The 19,548-nt window shown below is 48.7% G+C and overlaps 7 protein-coding genes across 7 annotated transcripts in view; 4 read left to right on the top strand and 3 right to left on the bottom strand.

Moving 5' to 3' along the window:
* The window catches only part of PFICI_14252 (uncharacterized protein), a gene marked incomplete at both ends in the record, with an annotated part of 1,931 nt that extends 652 nt beyond the window's left edge, over positions 1-1,279 (bottom strand). The window contains one exon of the mRNA XM_007842833.1: positions 35-1,279. Within this exon, the coding sequence (XP_007841024.1) occupies positions 35-1,279 (1,245 nt within the window). The remainder of the gene's footprint in view (positions 1-34) is intronic.
* A 1,397-nt stretch (positions 1,280-2,676) lies between these two features.
* Positions 2,677-4,666, top strand: PFICI_14251 (uncharacterized protein; the record flags this gene model as incomplete). Its single annotated transcript, XM_007842832.1, has 6 exons — positions 2,677-2,793; positions 2,848-2,901; positions 2,957-3,475; positions 3,529-3,607; positions 3,690-4,520; positions 4,575-4,666. The coding sequence occupies 6 exons, from the start codon at positions 2,677-2,679 to the stop codon at positions 4,664-4,666; spliced, it is 1,692 nt and encodes a 563-aa protein (XP_007841023.1).
* A 683-nt stretch (positions 4,667-5,349) lies between these two features.
* PFICI_14250 (uncharacterized protein) lies at positions 5,350-7,071 on the bottom strand (the record flags this gene model as incomplete). Its single annotated transcript, XM_007842831.1, has 4 exons — positions 5,350-5,624; positions 5,689-5,900; positions 5,975-6,672; positions 6,730-7,071. The coding sequence occupies 4 exons, from the start codon at positions 7,069-7,071 to the stop codon at positions 5,350-5,352; spliced, it is 1,527 nt and encodes a 508-aa protein (XP_007841022.1).
* Positions 7,072-7,893: 822 nt separating this feature from the next.
* Positions 7,894-10,338, top strand: PFICI_14249 (uncharacterized protein; the record flags this gene model as incomplete). Its single annotated transcript, XM_007842830.1, has 3 exons — positions 7,894-7,960; positions 8,014-8,326; positions 8,394-10,338. 3 exons carry the CDS (start codon positions 7,894-7,896, stop codon positions 10,336-10,338), a joined length of 2,325 nt encoding a protein of 774 aa, XP_007841021.1.
* A 584-nt stretch (positions 10,339-10,922) lies between these two features.
* On the top strand, positions 10,923-12,546 carry PFICI_14248 (uncharacterized protein; the record flags this gene model as incomplete). Its single annotated transcript, XM_007842829.1, has 2 exons — positions 10,923-11,774; positions 11,839-12,546. 2 exons carry the CDS (start codon positions 10,923-10,925, stop codon positions 12,544-12,546), a joined length of 1,560 nt encoding a protein of 519 aa, XP_007841020.1.
* A 556-nt stretch (positions 12,547-13,102) lies between these two features.
* On the bottom strand, positions 13,103-14,504 carry PFICI_14247 (uncharacterized protein; the record flags this gene model as incomplete). Its single annotated transcript, XM_007842828.1, has 2 exons — positions 13,103-13,286; positions 13,372-14,504. The coding sequence occupies 2 exons, from the start codon at positions 14,502-14,504 to the stop codon at positions 13,103-13,105; spliced, it is 1,317 nt and encodes a 438-aa protein (XP_007841019.1).
* Positions 14,505-15,796: 1,292 nt separating this feature from the next.
* On the top strand, positions 15,797-17,828 carry PFICI_14246 (uncharacterized protein; the record flags this gene model as incomplete). Its single annotated transcript, XM_007842827.1, has 7 exons — positions 15,797-16,064; positions 16,133-16,218; positions 16,266-16,347; positions 16,413-16,496; positions 16,568-17,179; positions 17,319-17,695; positions 17,775-17,828. The coding sequence occupies 7 exons, from the start codon at positions 15,797-15,799 to the stop codon at positions 17,826-17,828; spliced, it is 1,563 nt and encodes a 520-aa protein (XP_007841018.1).
* Positions 17,829-19,548: the final 1,720 nt, after the last annotated feature.

Below are 19,548 nucleotides of genomic sequence, written 5' to 3'. Positions count from 1 at the left end.
GGGGGGGGGCTTGAATCACACAGGCATAACCTACCAAGGTATCGTTCAAACTATGAGCTTCATAAGATGCTCTCGAGATTTCATCCAACCTCTCTGTCGTGAGAGTTCTGGTCGCCACGTCCAAATGGTATGTCTCGTAATGCTGGCGGGCTAGCGGATACTCCTGCTCGGGCCGCTCCACAACAGTTTTCGCAGGGCTTTTTTCGAATCCCAAGAGGGACAGTCGTACAGGGGGGGTGTCTCTTTCCCATCCGTTATCTAGAAATTTGCAGTAACGATCAAAGAATCTCTGCAAGTCTTCGTTCACGTCCTCTCGATATAGGTCGTACCACTCTTGATACGGGTGCACACGCAGCCACTTTTGCGCCGATCCGGCTGTTCGAAAGGTCTCAAATGAGCCACGAGAGTGTAGACCTGTGGAGTATGAAGCAAGTATATACATTGGCAAGTCGATTTTCTCCGGGTGAACCCGTTTGCTGGCCCAGTAGTCGTCGAATAGTGGACGAAGCTTATACATGCTGGGCATATCCTCCATGTAGTTCATGCCCGCAAAACCCGTCATCATCCGCTTGTGAAACTTGGGGTTGTGTGGCATACCACCGCGGACAATCAAGTCTCGGTAAGCGTCGGTCAAACCTTCGAGCGGGGCTAGGGCCTTGAGCGCTGGATGCTTCAGACGTGCGGCAAAATTGAGCTGAGAGGTGGCAAGCCACGAGTTGCCCACCATGCCCACCGATCCATTGCACCATGACTGCTTGGAGAGCCAGTCGATAGTATCATAGATATCCCGGGCGTCTTGCTCGCCCCACCAGCGTATGTTACCCTCCGACATGCCAGCGCCGCGAGCGTCAATATTGATAACAGCATAGCCCCGTGCGCACCACTCTGCTGGGTCAGGGGCCTCGAACTTCTCGTAGCCCGAGGTACGTTCCAGCGGGATGCCGCTACGGAAAGGACCCATGGTGTCGTACTGCTGTGGGCCTGTACCGGTCTTGCCATATGCGCTCCATGGAATCAGTGCCGGTACTCGACTAGAATCGTTGGCAGGACGGAATACATCAGCGTAGATGCGTGTGCCGTCTGACAGCGTGATGGTTACATCACGGTCATAGATAACATTGATAGGGAAAGCCTTGCGCCCAGGGGCGCGCATGTGCCCTTTGGCAAGCACTGTTCGTTCGGGTCGGAAACCATTGTAACGGAACAAAGGGTGCACAGCTGGCGGGCTAAGCTTGACAAACTTAAGGTCTGGGAACTGTAAGTCTTTTGGAACAGACATTGTGAAGAGTATCGTCTGTTTCGTTGTTGTTTTACTGTTCGTCTTGGAGTTATTTCAGCTGACAATCAAAGTTGAACCTCATATAGATATAGGTGTGCGGAAATAGAAAAAGACCCGTCCCAATGCACGTATTTCCCACCGCATTGTGGTGGGGAAGTAGAGCTATAAAGTATGCAAATAACTTGGTTTAGTTAATTCAGCGTTATGTAATTATATAATAGTACTCCGACAAGTGATTATCGGACATGACTCTAAGTAGTAATATTCATGCCATATGGATACCCATCACGATTCAACATTCAATTAATGATACCTTTCTATGCATCGAGCCCCAACTTATCAATGTGATATCGTGGGAAACGCTCGGCATTTGACCGCTGTCGCGTCCAAAAGCTGCGATGTCTCCACAGCGAAGTTGAGGCCACGAATTCGTGAATGCCTGCTCGAAATGTGCATATGTGGAACAAGGATCACACCTTTGAAACTGTGGACAACCAAAATGCCGCTGATTCAGCGGCCTCGCAGGCGGCATAAGTGGTAGAGACAAAAATAAAATCGTAGCGCTCACCGGTGGTTTCCATGTTTGAACCATACCAACCAAAAGCGCTCGATAGCTTTGCCCATGAACTGGTCAGTTGAGTAATTAACGGTGATATTATTTATATTAATTTATCGCAATACGGCTCTAGAAAATCCATCGCACCTTAAGAGTAACCTGTGCTACATTTCGAAAACTCACAAAATTGCGTTAAGATTATTGCTGGTATTTAAGCTGATTCTACTTTCTCATTCCACTTTTGCTGATACGATATTTATTATAAGATATGTGAAAAGAGACACTCGTATCGTAACAACTGCCTTGCATGGACAGACGTAACACTGCAGATTCTTTCCCCGATAGGCTCGGTTTTCTCGCCGTGTGAAACTAGGATCCCTAGCATCCTTGAGCGGCCCGCCCGGAACTGGCCATAATGGATACCGATGCGAAATCTTAATCACTAGATCCGGCATTCGGTAATTATAAACGGCTTCTCCTCTTCTCCGCACGGCTTCTCCACAAGACTGTTTAGAAACCATGCCCCACGAATCTCCACAGACTTGCTCCCTTCTAACCTACCTAGTAGGCTATCACTATCACATTCATTATCCATACCAGCAATCAATCCTTGTTTAATTTCGCATATTAAGATATTCATTTGTTCGCTAATTTCTCACGTTCTTTGATATCACTAATAATTGCTGTTTATAACATTAGTCTTGCTAATCATTATATATTAAGCTATTGTTCCGCTGTAAAGACAACGGCAATTGAATATTGAACAAATACATTTATAACATAAACCTCTTATATTTGCCTTTAAAATAGACTGGGTATACTCGGCTGAGACAAAATCGCAATGGAATCCGTCGATAAAGACTCGCGTGAGACTTCAGCAACACATGCCGAGCTATCGCAACGAAACGCACCAAACAACTATTATGGTTTAACATACCGAACAGTTCTTGTGTTCCTAGTTAGTCATTTGACCCATTGCCGTTGGCTTCATACTGTCGCTAAGCACAATTAGGCGATCACGATGATATCATTTGTTCAAGTCGTTAATCTTATCGCCGCTGGATCAGTATGATTTTGCCTTTGTATTTACCGTGTCGAAGTAATGGCTGATTTCACACTAGTTAAGCACGGCTATAGTCGCCGAGCTTGGCGGCTCGAACTCCCAGATCTGGCTTTCTCAAGCTATCGCGATCACCACGTGTGTTCTCGCGTTTCCAGTCTCCCAAGCTGCTGACTACTGGGGACGTAGGTGGCTTATCTTCATCTCCACTCTCCTCGGCAGCATTGGATGCATAATTGTATCCCGAGCAGAAAGTATGAATGCAGCCATAGCTGGTGAAGTAGTGACCGGCCTCTCTTATAGTTGCCAGCCGTTACTATACGCGGTTGCTTCTGAAATCTTGCCGCGCCGCGTTCGACCTCTTGCACAAGGTGGGATGAATATTTCTATTGCTCTCGGCGGGGTGTTTGCCCTTCTCGTTGGGGGGTTATTCGGGAGCTCATTTGTTGGCGGCTTTCGCGTTTTCTGGTATATTATTGCTGGTCTCTACTTTATTTCTGCCGCCCTATTCATCGTGTGCTATAATCCACCTTTACGAAGTACGCAATTATCTCACACGGGAAAGGAGAAGTTGGCAAAGGTAAAGTTTCTCATGATTATACCGCTACTCTTAAGCTGAAAGTTATATTTTAGCTGGACTGGACCGGCTTTTGCCTGATAGCCTCGGGGCTTACTCTTTTCAGTTTGTCTTTGACGTGGTCTGGAAACCCATGTAAGCTATTCCCCACGACACCGCCGCCCTTCTACCCCAGCCCTCCTCCTTTCTTGTATATAACTGAATTGGGGAAATATAGACAGCTGGAATGATGCACATATCATCGTACCTTTTGTTATCAGCATTACCTTAATCATCGCTTTCCTCATTTTTGAGATACGTTTCAAGCGAGATGGTATCCTTCACCACGGCCTTTTTGCGAGTCGAAACTTTGCTATTTCCATCACGGGTATTTTCATAGAAGGCATGAACTTCTTCGCTGCGACGAATTACTTCAGCTACGAAATCACGGTTTTATACGATGATGATGTCTTCTTTGCGAGCTTAAAGTTTACCATCACCTTTTTTGTTGCGATCGTCGCATCGCTATTTGTGTCCATTTATGCCTCGAAAAGCAAAAAATTGCGATGGCCAATCGTGTTTGCTTATTGTTGTTTCACGGTCTTTGACGCCTTGATGGCATCCTTGACATTGGACGGCGCCATATTTCTCTGGATCTGGCCTATCTTTTTAGGCCTTGGTTTGGGCTTCTGCTTAACATGTCTAGTCACCGCAGGGCAAATAAGTTCATCGCCTGAGCTGATTGCTCTATCAAGCGGTCTGATGTTCTCCATGCGTTCGGTTGGCGGTACGATCGGTTTACCCATCTACTCGGCACTTTTCAGTACGGGAACAGCAAAGTTAAGCCCTAATATTGCCTCTGCTGTACTACCGCTTAACCTCCCCGAACAAAGTCTCCCAGGATTCATGTCCGCCTTGCTGAATAATGATCAAGCAGCACTGCAGTTGATCTCAGGGGTGACGCCGCAGATTCTCGAGGCAGGCGAGAATGCAGTAAAGCAGACTTATTTGAACTCGTTCAGAAATGTCTGGCTTTTCACAGTTGTTGTATCAGCTGCGGGCATTCTCGGTAAGTATATGACAAGCCAACCGGATCTTCAAGATTATGCTAATGTGTTCCTAGTCACTTTCTTTACGAAAGACTCCGATGCCAGCTTTGATATGCACGTCGATGCCCCCCTTGAGGACCCGGGACCAAGATTTAGGGATCTTTGACCAAGCCGAATGGTGCTCAGTCTTTGCGATTCGTCGTTGCGAGGCGTTAGCTTGGGCTTTGCCCGTCGTAGGCTCACCGAATGGGATCCGGGGCAGCTGCACACAAGACTGTTTGGTATTGCCCTATAGACGCTGCGCGAAGCCTCTTTGAGCTGACTGAAAAGCGACCCATGAGATTTGACTCGTCTTTCTGGTTCAAGTTGGATGCTCTGGTTGGTCAATGTTTAGAGGTACTGATTATTCTGTGAAATTCTCTCGAGCAGGTCTTTGAAACGGGAGCCCGTCGTCGCAACTGAAACCCTTCACCTAGAACGACGGGAAAAAACTTTATTCTCATTGGGCATTTTACTCTTCGAGATACTCTCTTTCGAGACCCTCGATCACATTTGGAATGAAAAGAATGAAAGGTCTGCACCGAAAGCCGTGGGCCAGTTTCATATTGGAAAGCTACGGCAGACTTGCTAAATGAAATTCAAATGCAGAACTCATCAAAGTTTTACAGCGCTGTCCATCGCTTTCTGTTTTGCGAATTCACTTGTTTGGACTTTTCGTCGGGCGATGAACCTTCTTGTAGAGAGGTCTATGGAAAGACCATTTCTCTGATGGAGAAGACTTTTGTCCTCCCAGTCTCTTTGGTGGCGTAGTAGACTGAATGGTACAATAAAAAGAGTTCGTGCCACAATCTATATCCGGGGAAGCTTAAATCCGCCCCAGTTTTGTCTCGTGAAGACATCCAGGGGATCATACAGACTTCTTACGTCTTTCATTTTCTGAACGTTTTCCGCTGGAAATCCAAGAAATGGGTCCTGAAATTCTGATGCATCGCCCATGTAAAGGAATTCCGACGCAAGGCCTTTGGCTTGGTTTTCGGCATGCAGCTCGTCCAGAACTCCGCGCGCGAAATTCGTGACACGCAAATCGCTGGCTGCATTATCCCATCCAGTAGAGGTTTGCCAAACTATGATTCGTGTTAGCAAAGGCACGAGCAACATCGTTTACCAGTCTCCACAGCTATTACTCACTGATCAATGGTTCCTTGTCGTCCAAACCCCACACATTGCCGATGCCGTTATTCTTGGCTACGCTCATGGCACTCGATGCCATGGTGTTGAGGACGAGTGTTGGGATCAGTCCTTCCACGTCACTAATGTCCTCAACGGCGGCTTTCCATGCCTCGTAGATACGGTAGATCTGGTCTGCATCCGGCTTAATTGTCTTGTGACCAAATTGGATGCTTAATCGCATGATGTCAGCACATTTTCCAATTCGACCGTTTCAATGCAACTGAAAAGAAAAGCAGGAACATACCGGAACATTTGGAATGGCGAATCCAACTGGTCGTGGAACTCAAGGGGCTTCTGCACAACGTTCTGGGTCAAAGTAGACGGAAGTTCCGAGAACTTCTGAAAGCTGGACGGCGGCGACTCGGTGCCTTCCTGAACACCGCGAAGAACGGCCGTCATGGACTTGGTGGTGGTGTTGTAGGATATCGTGATGATGGACCCCGCGCCAATACTGGGGTCTTGACTTTTGGTCAAATCGACGGTGGCATCAATAAACTCGCGAATATATGATTCGTTAAAGACCTGCAAAGTCGTGCTAACCTGGTGAATCGGCAGCGTCTTGAGCACAAACTTGGTAACCACTCCGAAGTTATTGGCGCCGCCTTTGAGCGCCCAGAAGAGATCTGGGTTGGACGTAGCATTGGCGACCACCTGTGTACCGTTGCCCAGAACAACATCATAGCTCACGACGTTATCCATGGCGAAACCGTACTTGTTGGTCAAGTAGTGGAAGCCGCCAATCAGGCTCAGGCCGGACACGCCAATCGTCTTCATGCGGCCGCCAATGCAATACAGGTCGTATGCATCGAGCGCCGAGTATACATCAACCCACTGATTGCCGGGGCCGACCTGGACGGTCTTATTGTCAGGGCTGACTTGAATGTCTTTGAGATTGTTGAGGGCGAGCACCACACCACCGTCGATATCGTTGGCACCGGGAAACTAAGACAAATAACAGTGGTTAGTAGTTGGATGGAAAGGTCTCGAGTTGCCACTCACATTCATGTGGCCTACGGCACGAATGGCAAACTGTGCCCCGCATGATGCAAGGATGGCCATACCCGAAGCCACCTCGGCGGCATCATTGGGGAGGAAAATGCACTTGGGCGCAAGCACAGCGCGAATGTCGTAATAGTCTTGAGCCTGGACGGTGTAGTTTGTTGAATTTGTGGTCAAGAGAGAATTGCCAAATTGAGCGGCCAGTTGCCCGCATGCGCAATCAGCACCTGCGCTCAGAGTTGGGAGTTGATCGAGACGGGTTGCAGAGGTCGTATTGGATGCAGCGTATTTGGCCGCGGCGGCAACGCCGAGGCCAAGAGAGAACAGTGTTTTGACGAACATGGAAGATACTGTCTAGAGAATGAAAATGAAAGAATGACTAAGATACTGATGCCAGTAATTCCTAAGTTTGGACAGACTGCCGGGGATGTAGCATTCTTATATCCAATCGTTGCGTGGTAGCTGTCAGCCTTGTAGACCCAAAACTTGGTGATCTTGTCCTTGTATGGAGGCATGACTAGGTACCCAGTATAGTATTCGGCCGTTCTTTTTACGCGTTTTTGTCACTCTTAATATCAAAGAGGCGGTGCTCTGAATCGCAGGCAGCCTTGGAAATAGGAGACATGTGAAATACGCGTAAATTCTTGTAATTTATGGGGTTCTCAAGCCAAAGGGTTGCCAGCGGCCCTAAAAAGGCAACGTTGGGCTGGGCGGTGCATGCCATCAGGGGCAGTTAAAGCCGTTGAGTCTATCTAGTCCATGTGCCGGCAGTACATAGTACTACACACACCGGCATGACGGCAGCAGGGACCACAAAAACAACCCAAGCTTAAATCTAATATAGGCACGACGGACTGTATTATGTAATACGAAAAATACGAGAGTGCAGGGATTAGGGGCGCATTCGGGAAACAAACACTCAGATCTTCATTAACGTGAGTTACATGGCATGGAGAGACTGTGTTCTATACCTCGTTCGTAATGGTTGCCTGATTTTCGATGGGTGGTCTAGTTTTGATCACAATGTCAAGTAGGAACCCAGAGCCCCTTTCATTTTGCCTTGGCAACAGGTGATATAAGAGTCAAGACAAGGTCCGATATTCTCATCACGACATATCAACGACTCATCTCCCCAACTCTTCCCATATATGAACTCTTTTCAAAATGCGCTCATTGGCATTAATATCACTTGCCTGGGTGGGCCTTGTCAATGCTGCATCTGCGTCCAGTGGTAGGTGTACACTTGATCCCCAAATGTATTCGGCAAAATTCTGACAGCAATAGATTGGGATGCTGCGGTCGGAAAGGCGAATGATTTCCTCTCACAGTTGACACTGGCTGAAAAGACGGCTGTCGTGACCGGCGCGAACCCATTGACAGGACTTGGCTGCATCGGGAGTATTGGACCCATTTCACGACTCAACTTTAGCGGCATATGTTTCTCTGACGGCTCCTCTGGAGTCAACCGTGCCGACTTGACCAGCGTATTTCCGGCCGGGCTTACAACAGCGGCGACATGGGACCGCGACCTCATGTACCAACGCGCCGCTGCAATCGGCGACGAGTTTCGTGCCAAGGGCATGCACGTAGTTCTTGGGTGAGTCGCCACATCCCATGACTTCAGCATCATAGTGACAGAGACTAACTACTCTATCAAACAACAGTCCAGTCGCCGGGCCTCTTGGACGCCACCCGCTGGGCGGTCGTAATTGGGAGGGATTCTCAGCAGATCCATATCTGACTGGCGTTGCAATGGATCACAGCATCCGCGGATTCCAAAGCACGGGTGTCCAAGCTGTGGCCAAGCACTACATCGGAAACGAACAAGAGACTCAGCGGACCAATCTGACTTTGGCAGATGGAACCAACATTGATGCCGTCTCGTCCAACATGGATGACCGAACCCTGCACGAGGTATATCTCTGGCCATTCGTGGATGCCATCAATGCCAAGCCAGCTGCGGTCATGTGCAGTTACAATCGGTTCAACCAGACGTATACTTGCGAGAACTCGAAGCTCCTCAATGGTATATTGAGAGATGAGTTGGGCTTTGAGGGCTATACAGTATCCGATTGGTATGCAACGCACTCTACAGAAGATTCGATCAACGCTGGTCTGGATATGGAAATGCCGGGTACGACCGTGCCTGGACAAGGAGTCTCGTGGTTCGGAGATCGTGTCGCAGCGGCCGTAGAGAACGGAACCGTATCGACCGACAGACTCGATGAAATGGTTCGGCGCATCATGACCCAGTACTATTTATTGGGCCAAGACATCACCGACTACCCTACTCTCGATCCTTCCTCCCTTTCCGTCATTGCATCGCAGTATCAGCAAGAACTCGGCTCTCTCGTCACCAACCCTCCAGCACGCGACGTCAGAGGAGACCATGCCACGCTCATTCGTCAAGTCGGAGCTGCAGGCGCTGTCCTCCTCAAGAATGTCAATGGTACTCTACCCCTGGTGTCCCCCGCCAACATTGGAGTGTTTGGCAATGACGCCGGTGATCTGACGGATGGGCTCGTCTATCAAGATCCGCCAGCCACAAATGTCGGGTTCGAGTACGGCACACTTGACATTGGTGGAGGCTCTAGCAGTGTCCGACACACCTACGTGGTTACGCCGTTGGAAGCCATCAAGGCGCGCGCTCGGCAGACAAATGCCAGAGTACAATACATTTTGAACAATGAGCGACTGGCGGTTGGCGACTTTCATAGCATATACCCGGTTCCCGATGTGTGCATCGTGTTTCTCAAGACCTTTGCCGCCGAAGGGTTTGATCGGGTATCTTTTGAGGCCGATTGGAACTCGACTGCGGTGGTAAATCAGGTGGCTGACAAGTGCAACAACACTGTGGTTGTCACACACTCGGTCGGCGTCAACACCATGCCTTGGGCGAACCACACAAATGTCCGAGCCATCATTGCCGCTCACCTTCCGGGCGAGGAGACGGGCAACTCCATTGCCGACATTCTTTGGGGTGATGTCAACCCATCCGGGCGGCTGCCATATACGATTCCAGTCCAAGAGGCAGACTACGATATCCCCATTGCAAATCTCACTAGTGACGAGGTCACTTACCCTGGTGCATGGCAATCCAATTTCACCGATGGACTTTTGATTGATTACCGACATTTTGATGCGCTTGACATCGAACCACTGTATGAGTTTGGATTTGGACTGAGTTACACCACCTTTGAATTGACCACAGATCTCTCGATTACACCATTATCATCAGCTGCTCCCGATCCACTCCCAGCCGGCAATCAATCCAATCCACTCACTGATTTTTACGCGCCGCTCGTCAACGTGACAGCCCAAGTCGCGAATACGGGCGACAGGGACGGCGCCTCCGTGGTCCAACTATACCTGTCAATGCCCTCGGAGTCGACTCCAGCCGGGACTCCTGTGCGTGTTCTCAGGGGCTTTGAAAAGGCACAGCTGGCCACAGGCGAAGCAAAGAGCGTGGTGTTTCAATTGAGCCGAAGGGATCTCAGTTATTGGAGCACCGTTGATCAGGCGTGGCGCATACCGGCCGGCCAATTCCAGGTTCAAGTTGGCTTTAGCTCCCGAGATCTGCCAAAGTCAGCACAGCTGTCCATCTTGTGATACTCAGCATATCATTAGGACTTGAACCGTCAACACATTCATTGGCGACGATGCGAGCTCGAGAGGTAGTTTTGTCACCATTATCGGGAAAGCGTATCAAGTATCTTTACCAAGTTTCGTAGACCTGTTATAATAAAAAGCTCCATTATGCCAATATTGGTTCATTTGACTACAATACCTCAAATGTATATAGTTCTAGTGACCAGCGACTCATTCGGAGGTTTTTTTTTTTTTTTTTTTTTTACTTAAAAAGAAAAAGCATATCGTTGGTTATAATGCATGTGGAGACGAAGTCATGGTGAACATGAGGGCAGTAAATTTGGAGAAACGCCTCCACCGGCATCAATGGTGCTGAACTTTGGGGATTTACACCCCGGAATGTATAGTGGTCCCGAAAAACGGCACGATTCCGTACCGAACCGGGTGAAATCCCTGACTCGGCAGGCGATTTGCCCGTTATTCCGTAGGTCTGGAGCATCCACCTCCAAACAACCATGTTTGATTTGATGCTGTTACTCTTTGATCACTACTGGACCTCAAGCCACTTGGGTTTCGTATAGTTCACTAAAGTCGAATGCAACATCATGGCCGTGACCCATCGCGTAGCTGTGATCACAGCACTTGCATGTCTTCTTGTGGTTACCGGTGCGCAGACAACGACGACTTCTGGAAGATGGCCAACGCAGACATTCATCACGGAGCCAGGCTTCCATCCACCACTAGCTGCGATCAACCACACAGACGACTCTGCTCTGGCTCCGGGGTTGATTGTGTTTTCTCAAGATGGCACCTATGCGCCGGAAAATGTGGCTTTGATCATGGACCGTAACGGAGAGCTGGTGTGGCAGACGGATCCCACGATTGGCGACATCCAGGACCTCAGTCCGTTTACACTTTTTGGAGAAAACGTCCTGATTAGCTGGAATGGGACAAGTAACAATGTCAATGGCGATTCCTTTGGGACTGCAACCATCTGGAATGACAGCTACGAGCCCATCTACAACATCACGCTGAGCGACCCCCAATTTGAGCACCTCTACGGCCAGTATGACTCGCTGCTCAACCAGCACGAGGTCTACATCACCTCCTGGGGCACCTTCTTGGGCTTGGTCTACGATCCCATCCCTGCAAATCTTAGCGCCGTCGGGGGCCCAGAAGACGGCTGGATCCGGGATGGCGTGGTCGTCGAGATAGACATCAAGACCAACGAGCTGTTCTTTGTCTGGCGCGCGTCAGACTTTATTCCCATTACAGATTCGTATGCTCCCATTGAAAGTGCGCGGAGTGGTTTTGGCAACTCGTCAGACAGTGGTTGGGATTATGTGCACCTAAATTCCGTTGCCGAGCTGAACGGGAATATTGTCGTTTCCAGCCGCCACACGTTTCAGGCAATATATATTGACAGGCAGACTGGTGGTGTGAAGTGGATTGTTCAGGTAGGTGGCAGTCTGACGAAATGGTCAACGATAAGATAATAGCATAATACTGAGACAACAACAGGGCGAGGGAAAGAGCAACTTTACCATTGATGCCGATGCCGTCTATCGCTGGCAGCATGACATTCGTATTGAGCAGACAGCTGAGGGCCTTATGATGCACCTGCACAACAATCAAAACAACTACACGCCACCGTACAACGTGTCCTCGGGACAGCTCATGCGTATCGACGAGGAGGTCGGTCATGTGTATGCCGTGCAGACTTACACGGACCCCAACGACCTCGTCTCGGCCTCGTCTGGCGGGAATTACCAACCTCTGGTCAATGGCAATGTCATCATTTGTCACGCCTCGCAGCCCGTCATCAAGGAGTACGCACAGGATGGGGCTCTGCTCTGGAGCTTCCGCTTTGGCCCGGCCGGCTATGCCACGGGACCTGGCATCGGCTCCTACCGTGCTTTCGTCTCCGAGTGGAGGGGCTATCCGAACACGGACCCCAAGGCGGCTGCTTGCCGACTAGCTAGTGGGGATCTCGCCGTGTTCATGAGCTGGAACGGCGCTACCGAGACTATAGCCTGGAACATCTACTCTGGTGAGAAGAGCTACGGACTCAACGCGGCAGCTACCAACGTGACAAAGTCTGGCTTTGAGACAAGCAATACCATTCCCGTAGCTCAGTATGTACAGGTCGAGGCTTTGGGCGGGAGCAAAGACCCCGGCCAAACTCGGAGGTCCGCTGTGCTTAATGTCACGGATGCTGCCCTCTGCTAGAGTGAGGTCGTGCGCGTACTATTGGAAGGGCACGGCCACGCCATGGTGCTAGGTACAATCTTTCAAGTTTTTACTGTGTAATAACAGCCTCATGCTCAAAATGAAAGTGCTTCGAGAGGTGCACAGGTAAGACAGGAAGATCGGTGCCTCGAGGAAAAAGCCTTTAATGGATCTACTGCTAAAGGCTTCTAATAACAAATGCGCCGAGACGGGAACCCCAGTATTGAGACAGAGCTTCTTAAGGCAAAATATAAAGCTACAGCTTTTATTTAAGAATATCCAGAATAGAAAGTTTGCTCCGCGCTAATTATTCTGATTTACGTCTCCTCCATAATTGCTATCCGTGTTATCCCACCACACAATCGTTTTGCGGCTCAGCCCTACAACGTTGAATATTATAAACACTACATACTACCTATGAAAGAACAGCGGGCGTACTATTAGAGAGAAAAGGAAGTAATGAGCCAACATAGGCCAATCCCATACAATCATTTCGTGTACAAGAAACAATTTCTGTTAGTCGTGAACACCGTCTGTTGGAGTTAGCCAGTACTTTCTAGTCTAGCAAGTGACGCTGCTTCCATGCCGCAGGTCCGACGAGTTTGCCTTCTTCATCTTTCTCGTCGCCCTTTGAAAAAGTCATTGTGTTATAATACATTGTGATGTACGGACCCTTCTCGTTGTATGACAAGCCGACATAAGAATGTCGCCCAATTGTGTTTGAGAAATCTTGAGTCGGACTATGAAGGTACAAAGTGCAATTAGTTGGATTGTACGAAACGAAGGAAGGCGGTTCATTGATGGGCTTGGAAAACAGGCACTTACAAGGCACGCTGCACCGCATCGACATAGGTATTTGCCAGATCCTCCAAGCCACAGGCACGAAAGAAATTGCTGAGCGACTGTGCAATTCGTAGATCGGTACCTCCATAATGCCTCACTGGTATGTACACCTTAGGCACAGGCATGGCGCGGTCATGCATCAACTCCATGTTGAATATGATGCCTGCCGTTCGATGTTTACTGCTTGGAAGGTCGTCTTCGGCGTTCGAGATGCCCAAAACGTGCTGGTAGAACGACCGAATGAGATTGACACCCTTATCGATCTCGGGGCCACTGAGTGTGCCCCCGAGGGTATACACCTCCTCCACGCGGGCCAGACACGTTTCCTTGGTGCGCATGTACACCTTGAGACGGGAGTCGGTGGGCGCAATGGCGTCAAAGGAGATCAGCTCGAGTCGCAAAATTTGCTCATTGTTGCGCTGACGCTTGTAATCAAAGACAAAGTCCCGTATGCTTTGAAACGATGGCGCGAGGTTGGACGGTAGCTGCCGGATGAGATCGGTAATGATCTCGCCAGCAGGAGTGTCCTTGAGCAAGGATATGGGGATGGTGTAGAAGTAGACTTTGGGCACGGGGTGCTGTCCGACTAAATCGAAGGAAATGGTGTTCGTTGTCATGTGCTCGTTGGGAGCCATCTTGGACACGATGTCATGAGCATGCTTGGCATCGACGTGGAGGTGCTTCACGAAGAAATCCCACAGCTGGTGATCGATGGCGCCTCCGCTTTGCTCTAGCAAACGGGACATGACAATCTTTGGTTCGTCTTGGTTGAAAGGGTCCTTTGCTGTTCCAGCATGCGGCCCAATCGGCTCAAAGCCTATACGGATCTTGGATGTCTCGGGCTCAACGTTCCAACTCAGCTCCAAGGGCGAAAAGTCGTCTGAACAGAAGCTGTCAAAGTGAGGCAGCCGAGTGCCCGACTTGGTCGTGCTTGGACGAGGACCCAGCGAGGGAATAATGAACTGTTTGACGAGTTGAACATAACGCTCCTGTTTGTCGTCTGAGTACCCAGTACTCTGCATGAGTGACAAGAATGGATGAGAGATTTCTTGCCACCAGAAATCTTCGTCCTCTCGGCTACCAGTGGAATGTGAATTGGGGATTGCCTCACCCATTGTGTTGGACTAGTCTAGGTAGTATTTGAGAGGCTATTTACTCACTTGAAAAACTATGTTCGAAAAGGTTGAAGCAGTGTGCAAGAATAATATCGATGTGAGTCTTGAGTAGATGTGACATAACTCTACCGACAATAAGTGCTTCTAGTTATATAGACCAGTGCCGTATATCAGACGTCGCGGAGTTTCCCAATAAAGACTCTCCATTCATGTCTCGTCCTTTAGTTCCAAGCACGGCCCTAGCACAAGAGAGAATACAAGCATCTATGGAAGACGTATCTTTAGAGATTGTGGCTTCTCCGTAATAGATACACTTTCAACTGAGTGCATTGATCCTTTCAGAAATATCTGCGACAACAATAACCTTTGCGCTCTGGGAGTTTCTGGCTCCTCAGAGTCCAATGATAACAATTGTTGCCCACTTTCTCTGCATGGGAAATCTCACAATGACGTGAAGTGTACGACTGATAGATGAAGGCATGATTTTGTGGCGACCTTTAAGTTTACGGCTGATGATTCGATGCATAATTCAGGAATTGAGGTCCAATCCTATCGTCTCAGTGTTGCACGGATGGTTGGGGAAACTTGGTAAGTGGATATCTGTTCAACCAGGCTTGGAAAGAGGCGGCAACGCTCTTGTGATACTGGTAGGACGTGAGGGCTGAACCTTTGGCATCCTTAGGTTTGCGCCTTTTTTATTATCTCCAAATGAATCAAGTTTATACCTGCAGTTTCAGTGTCACAAAAGCAGTTGAAGGGCTCGCTGACGCTCATATATGCTCTGAGCGTGGTACAGAGGCGTAAATTTTACGCCATCTCGTCCGATTTTCATCCCGTGCTTACGGCGGTTGGGGTAATTGACAAATCGAAGTTCTATGAAGAATAAGACTCAACCTTTGTTGTGCTCAACTATACAAGTTTACAACTCAAAGCCATTCGTGGCGAAAATGTGCCGTCTCTCAGCCACGGCTCATGTCTAGTCTAGAAAACCGGTTGCATTCTATGGTTCACCTCATCTCATATAGGCGGTGTACTTTTGTTTCGTGCTTTTCTGTGATACAGAACTGTTCGGTTCAAAGTCTATGGGTATACTTGAGTGTAAATCAAAATAAGATTCACGGAAAGTGTACGCGCCTGGACATCAATCCAATACATAGTGTATATCTGTATCTTAGCATACACGAAAAATACTATATGATTCCTAAGTCCGTCGCTGATCGTAACACGACTAGCAACACCCAAACCTTGCTTACAGCAAAACTCATGTCCCATTGAACAAGAGACATCAGATCATGGACTTTGCAACTCTTACTCAATACTGGCCACGGCAATTGGCATTTCTGCCGAGTAACTACACAGCCGCTGTATTAGCTGTCTTTGTGGCTATGGCTGTCTCGTTTAGTATCAGCTGGGCCAACGCGGGCCCTTCTATACCCAGAATCGCGAGTACAAAGTCTTGGTTCGCAAGTAGAAGAGACTTTGCCGACCATGGCATTGAGATTATCCAGAAGGGCTTTGATCAGGTTGAAAGTGGTGTATTTCGAGTAACTTCTCTGGACGGTGAGACTTCACCCACTATACTTCGTGTCATGCTGCGCACGCGGGAACGTTAGACTCACACGCTACAGGCTCCGACTTGGTCATTCTCGCACCAAGACACTGGTTGCATCTATGCAAGAAGAAGGACGACGAAATCGCCCCCGCTCGTGAAGAGGTATGCCTTTTCAACCCTTTACAAGATGATTTCTAAATAGAGCCTAGTTCTTTCGGTGCAGCTTGCACGGGGCAGCTTTCGACGAACCCTACCTGTACACCTATGTCAACGCTCGAATGCAGGGTTTCGGTATGTACTTACCCTGACAAAGGTGATATTTATCTTTTGCACTGACTCTATGGCATATGTCACAGACCGTCATTTTCACGCCATGTCACAGGCGCTGGACAAAGCTATGTTTGATGTCCTGGGTTCGGATATGGAATCTCCGACCGTGGGTAGGTCTGCCCAAACCTTCTGCTTGTCTCATCAAGCCCATGAACTTCAGACGCTGAATCGATGACTTCAGGCTTCAAGCGGGTTTTTATTCAACCACAAGTCATACATATATTCTCGCAAGCTACATGGAGGGTCTTCCTAGGCGACAGTTTCACATCCGAAGTCGCTGATATCTTCCAAAGATATGTGGCAGCTCTCATTCCTCTGATGAGAAAGCTTACGACACAAAGGCCCATGGTAGCTCGCCTCGTGGCGGCGTTCTCGGATGAAGTTCGCCAGGTGCATGAGCAGCTCAAGAGGATGACTGCATTATTCACTCCCATGCTTGAGCAGTGCGTGGATGCCGTCGAGCAGGGCACCAAACCTGACTCTGTCAATAATGAATGGTTCGAGGATCTAGTACGTTTGGCACCTGCCGAAAAGCGACGGGACTACAAATTCCTCACAAACATTTTCATTGGCTTTGCTTTCACCTTTATCTTTTCCCCTGTGCCGGTAACAACCCAGATCATCTTCGAGTTTGCGTTTCGACCTGATTATACAGAATTTGTGCTTCAGGAAACACAAGATGTCTTGGGAAAAAGACATGAGGATTGGGCTTTTTCAAAGGAGAATCTTCGCAGACTGTCGCTTTTAGATAGCTTCTGCAAGGAGACACACAAACATCATCCTACAGCCGCAAGTACGTATTATGACCTTCTCCAACTTGAATTACACCCTCCCCAAAGAGTCTGTCGCACATGGCCCATAGCCAACCAGAAAAGACTCAAGACAAGGTCAAGATAAGGTCGCTAACGATGCGGGGCTTTGCGGGTACACAGGCAACATGAAAAAGATCACGGTCAAACCACAGAACCTGGCCAATGGAGTCACACTGCCAGCCGGAACCGTTTTCGAAGTGGTCGAAATTGCAGCGCATCTTTCCAATCCAGCCTTTGAGGATCCGTCCACGTGGAACGGGCGTCGCTACTTTGACCTGCGCCAGAAAACATCCACAAGCACCAGCGCCACCAAGTATGACTGGGGCGCGGCTACGAGAGACGACCTGAACTTTGGCTATGCGACGCACATGTGTCCAGGTCGCTCGGCCGGATGCTCCATTGTCAAGATGTTCATGGTAAAGCTTCTGTCTCATTATGAGCTGTGTATGGTTGAGGGGGAGACTCAGCGGTATGAAGACGTTTACTTTGGTCAGTTTGTAAGTGGTACAAAGTGACACTTTGCTCCTGATTCCGAGATGAGCTTTTGGTGTTCTATACTGACACGCCAACTTATAGATCTCACCCAACCAGATTAAACCTATTTTAATCAGGCTCAAGAAACAGCCATAAATTTGTGGTCGAACCTACAGTCTAGCAAGAGCTTCCAGGTGTATAATAATCAAATAGTGCATGATGGATCCCGTGCAGTATGGTGTGCTATTGGACAAGGTATTTGACTTTCGACTCGCGAATGGTTATTTACATCCTGGATCGAAGGTCCAGCTCGCCCGCGGCTGAATCCTCGTGTTCATTAATTCTCTAGGAGTGGGACCGTTGATCCTGGCAATTGAACCATACAGGAAGAAATGCTTCGTGGCATTAGATCTGTACCATGTGGTCTCTGTAAGCCTACCGCAAAGAAATCTTGATTGACTATATATGCAAGTGATGAAAGATTGGGTCTTAGTAGCGCTGCTATTTTTATGACGATCAAGAGGATCCGAATCCTCCAAAGCCAATTCCTACACAGCATAGCCACGTAGAGAAGACAGTGCCAACCAAAACCGTTTTCGTCCATATATCAGTGATTGTTTGCACTGTGTGCATGTCGATAGATAGCTCAAAGACATGCAAGTAGTGAAACCCGATACAACTAATAAATACCGGCATGCGTCAGCTGCCGCCACGAGTCATTCAAGGCCAGGTGCTCTTATCACCCCACGCTGCCCACCGAGTCATGAGAACCGCAAATGTGCTCGGCGAATTTCACCATGTCGACGGGAAAGAGTCAGGATGTAAACGACTATACAAGCGTCATGAGTGGTAATTGGACGGACTGTGATTTCCTCTAAGTTACGATGTTCATCCATCGCAGTGTTGGTGAGTCTTGCGTTCAAAATTCCCGAGTAATGCGTGTGAATAGTGCCGTTGCCATGGCATGTGTACTTGGTTGAATAGATTGATACACCCGTCTCGACACCATCAAGCATGAGAAGTGAGACGACGGCCAGAGGCTCCGTCTTCATGTAACAGCAGTCTCATGTGCAGCAGCGGATCCGAAAGTGGCGTTCGTACTAATGAAAATCGTCTGGCTTATCGAAATGTATTCCCCTAAGACAATGAGTTTGCTCACCGGGAATATGGATTTCAAACCTTTGATACGCATTGGCTGTTGTGATTTATTACCTTTACAGATATGATTGACCAGTGTGGCCACCAAATGCTGAATGAGCCTTTCGCGTCCGGCATAGAAGTTTCTGAATCGGTAGCAGGAGTCTGCATTGAAAGCAGATGGATCAAAGTATTTCTCCCGCTTTGTGAAATGCTGTGTAGGTATGAATCGAACATGCAAGGACAATTGCTGCGGCGCCGAGTCTACAGTGAAATTGAAAGTTCCCGAAAGAGGTGGATAATACCACAGGTCGGATGGTTGGGGGTTGAAAGAGGCTGTAATGCAGTGACAACTGGCGACAAGACTGCGGTCCCTCAGGCTTCACTTATTGGAGTTTGAAATGCCGCGTGTCATGATGTATTCCTTTCATGGTATATGTGAGGGAAGCAGTAACCCCTCATCTGCTGTTGACATTTGCTGGTGCAAATGCATCATATGTGGGTTGGAAACCAGGATTCAGATAACGAGCGCATGAGGGTCTTTTTGTATCGATAGAGGCCATTGTTTTCCAGAAGATATCCAGTTGGGATGGCGACTCAGCGTTGCATTCAGTGTCCACTATACTCCATATCGCTTGAGCGGTGTGCAGCAGATGGGATGCCCCACGAGATCGTGATAGGCTAGGAGAATTGCTGGAAGGTGAGAAGCACGGCCGTTTTGTGGCCTGCCCCAGATCTG

This window comes from Pestalotiopsis fici, assembly GCF_000516985.1.
Source record: "Pestalotiopsis fici W106-1 unplaced genomic scaffold PFICI_Scf_12, whole genome shotgun sequence".
In the NCBI taxonomy this organism is placed as follows: Eukaryota; Fungi; Ascomycota; class Sordariomycetes; order Amphisphaeriales; family Sporocadaceae; genus Pestalotiopsis; species Pestalotiopsis fici.
This window is presented reverse-complemented; position numbering and strand designations above follow the sequence as displayed.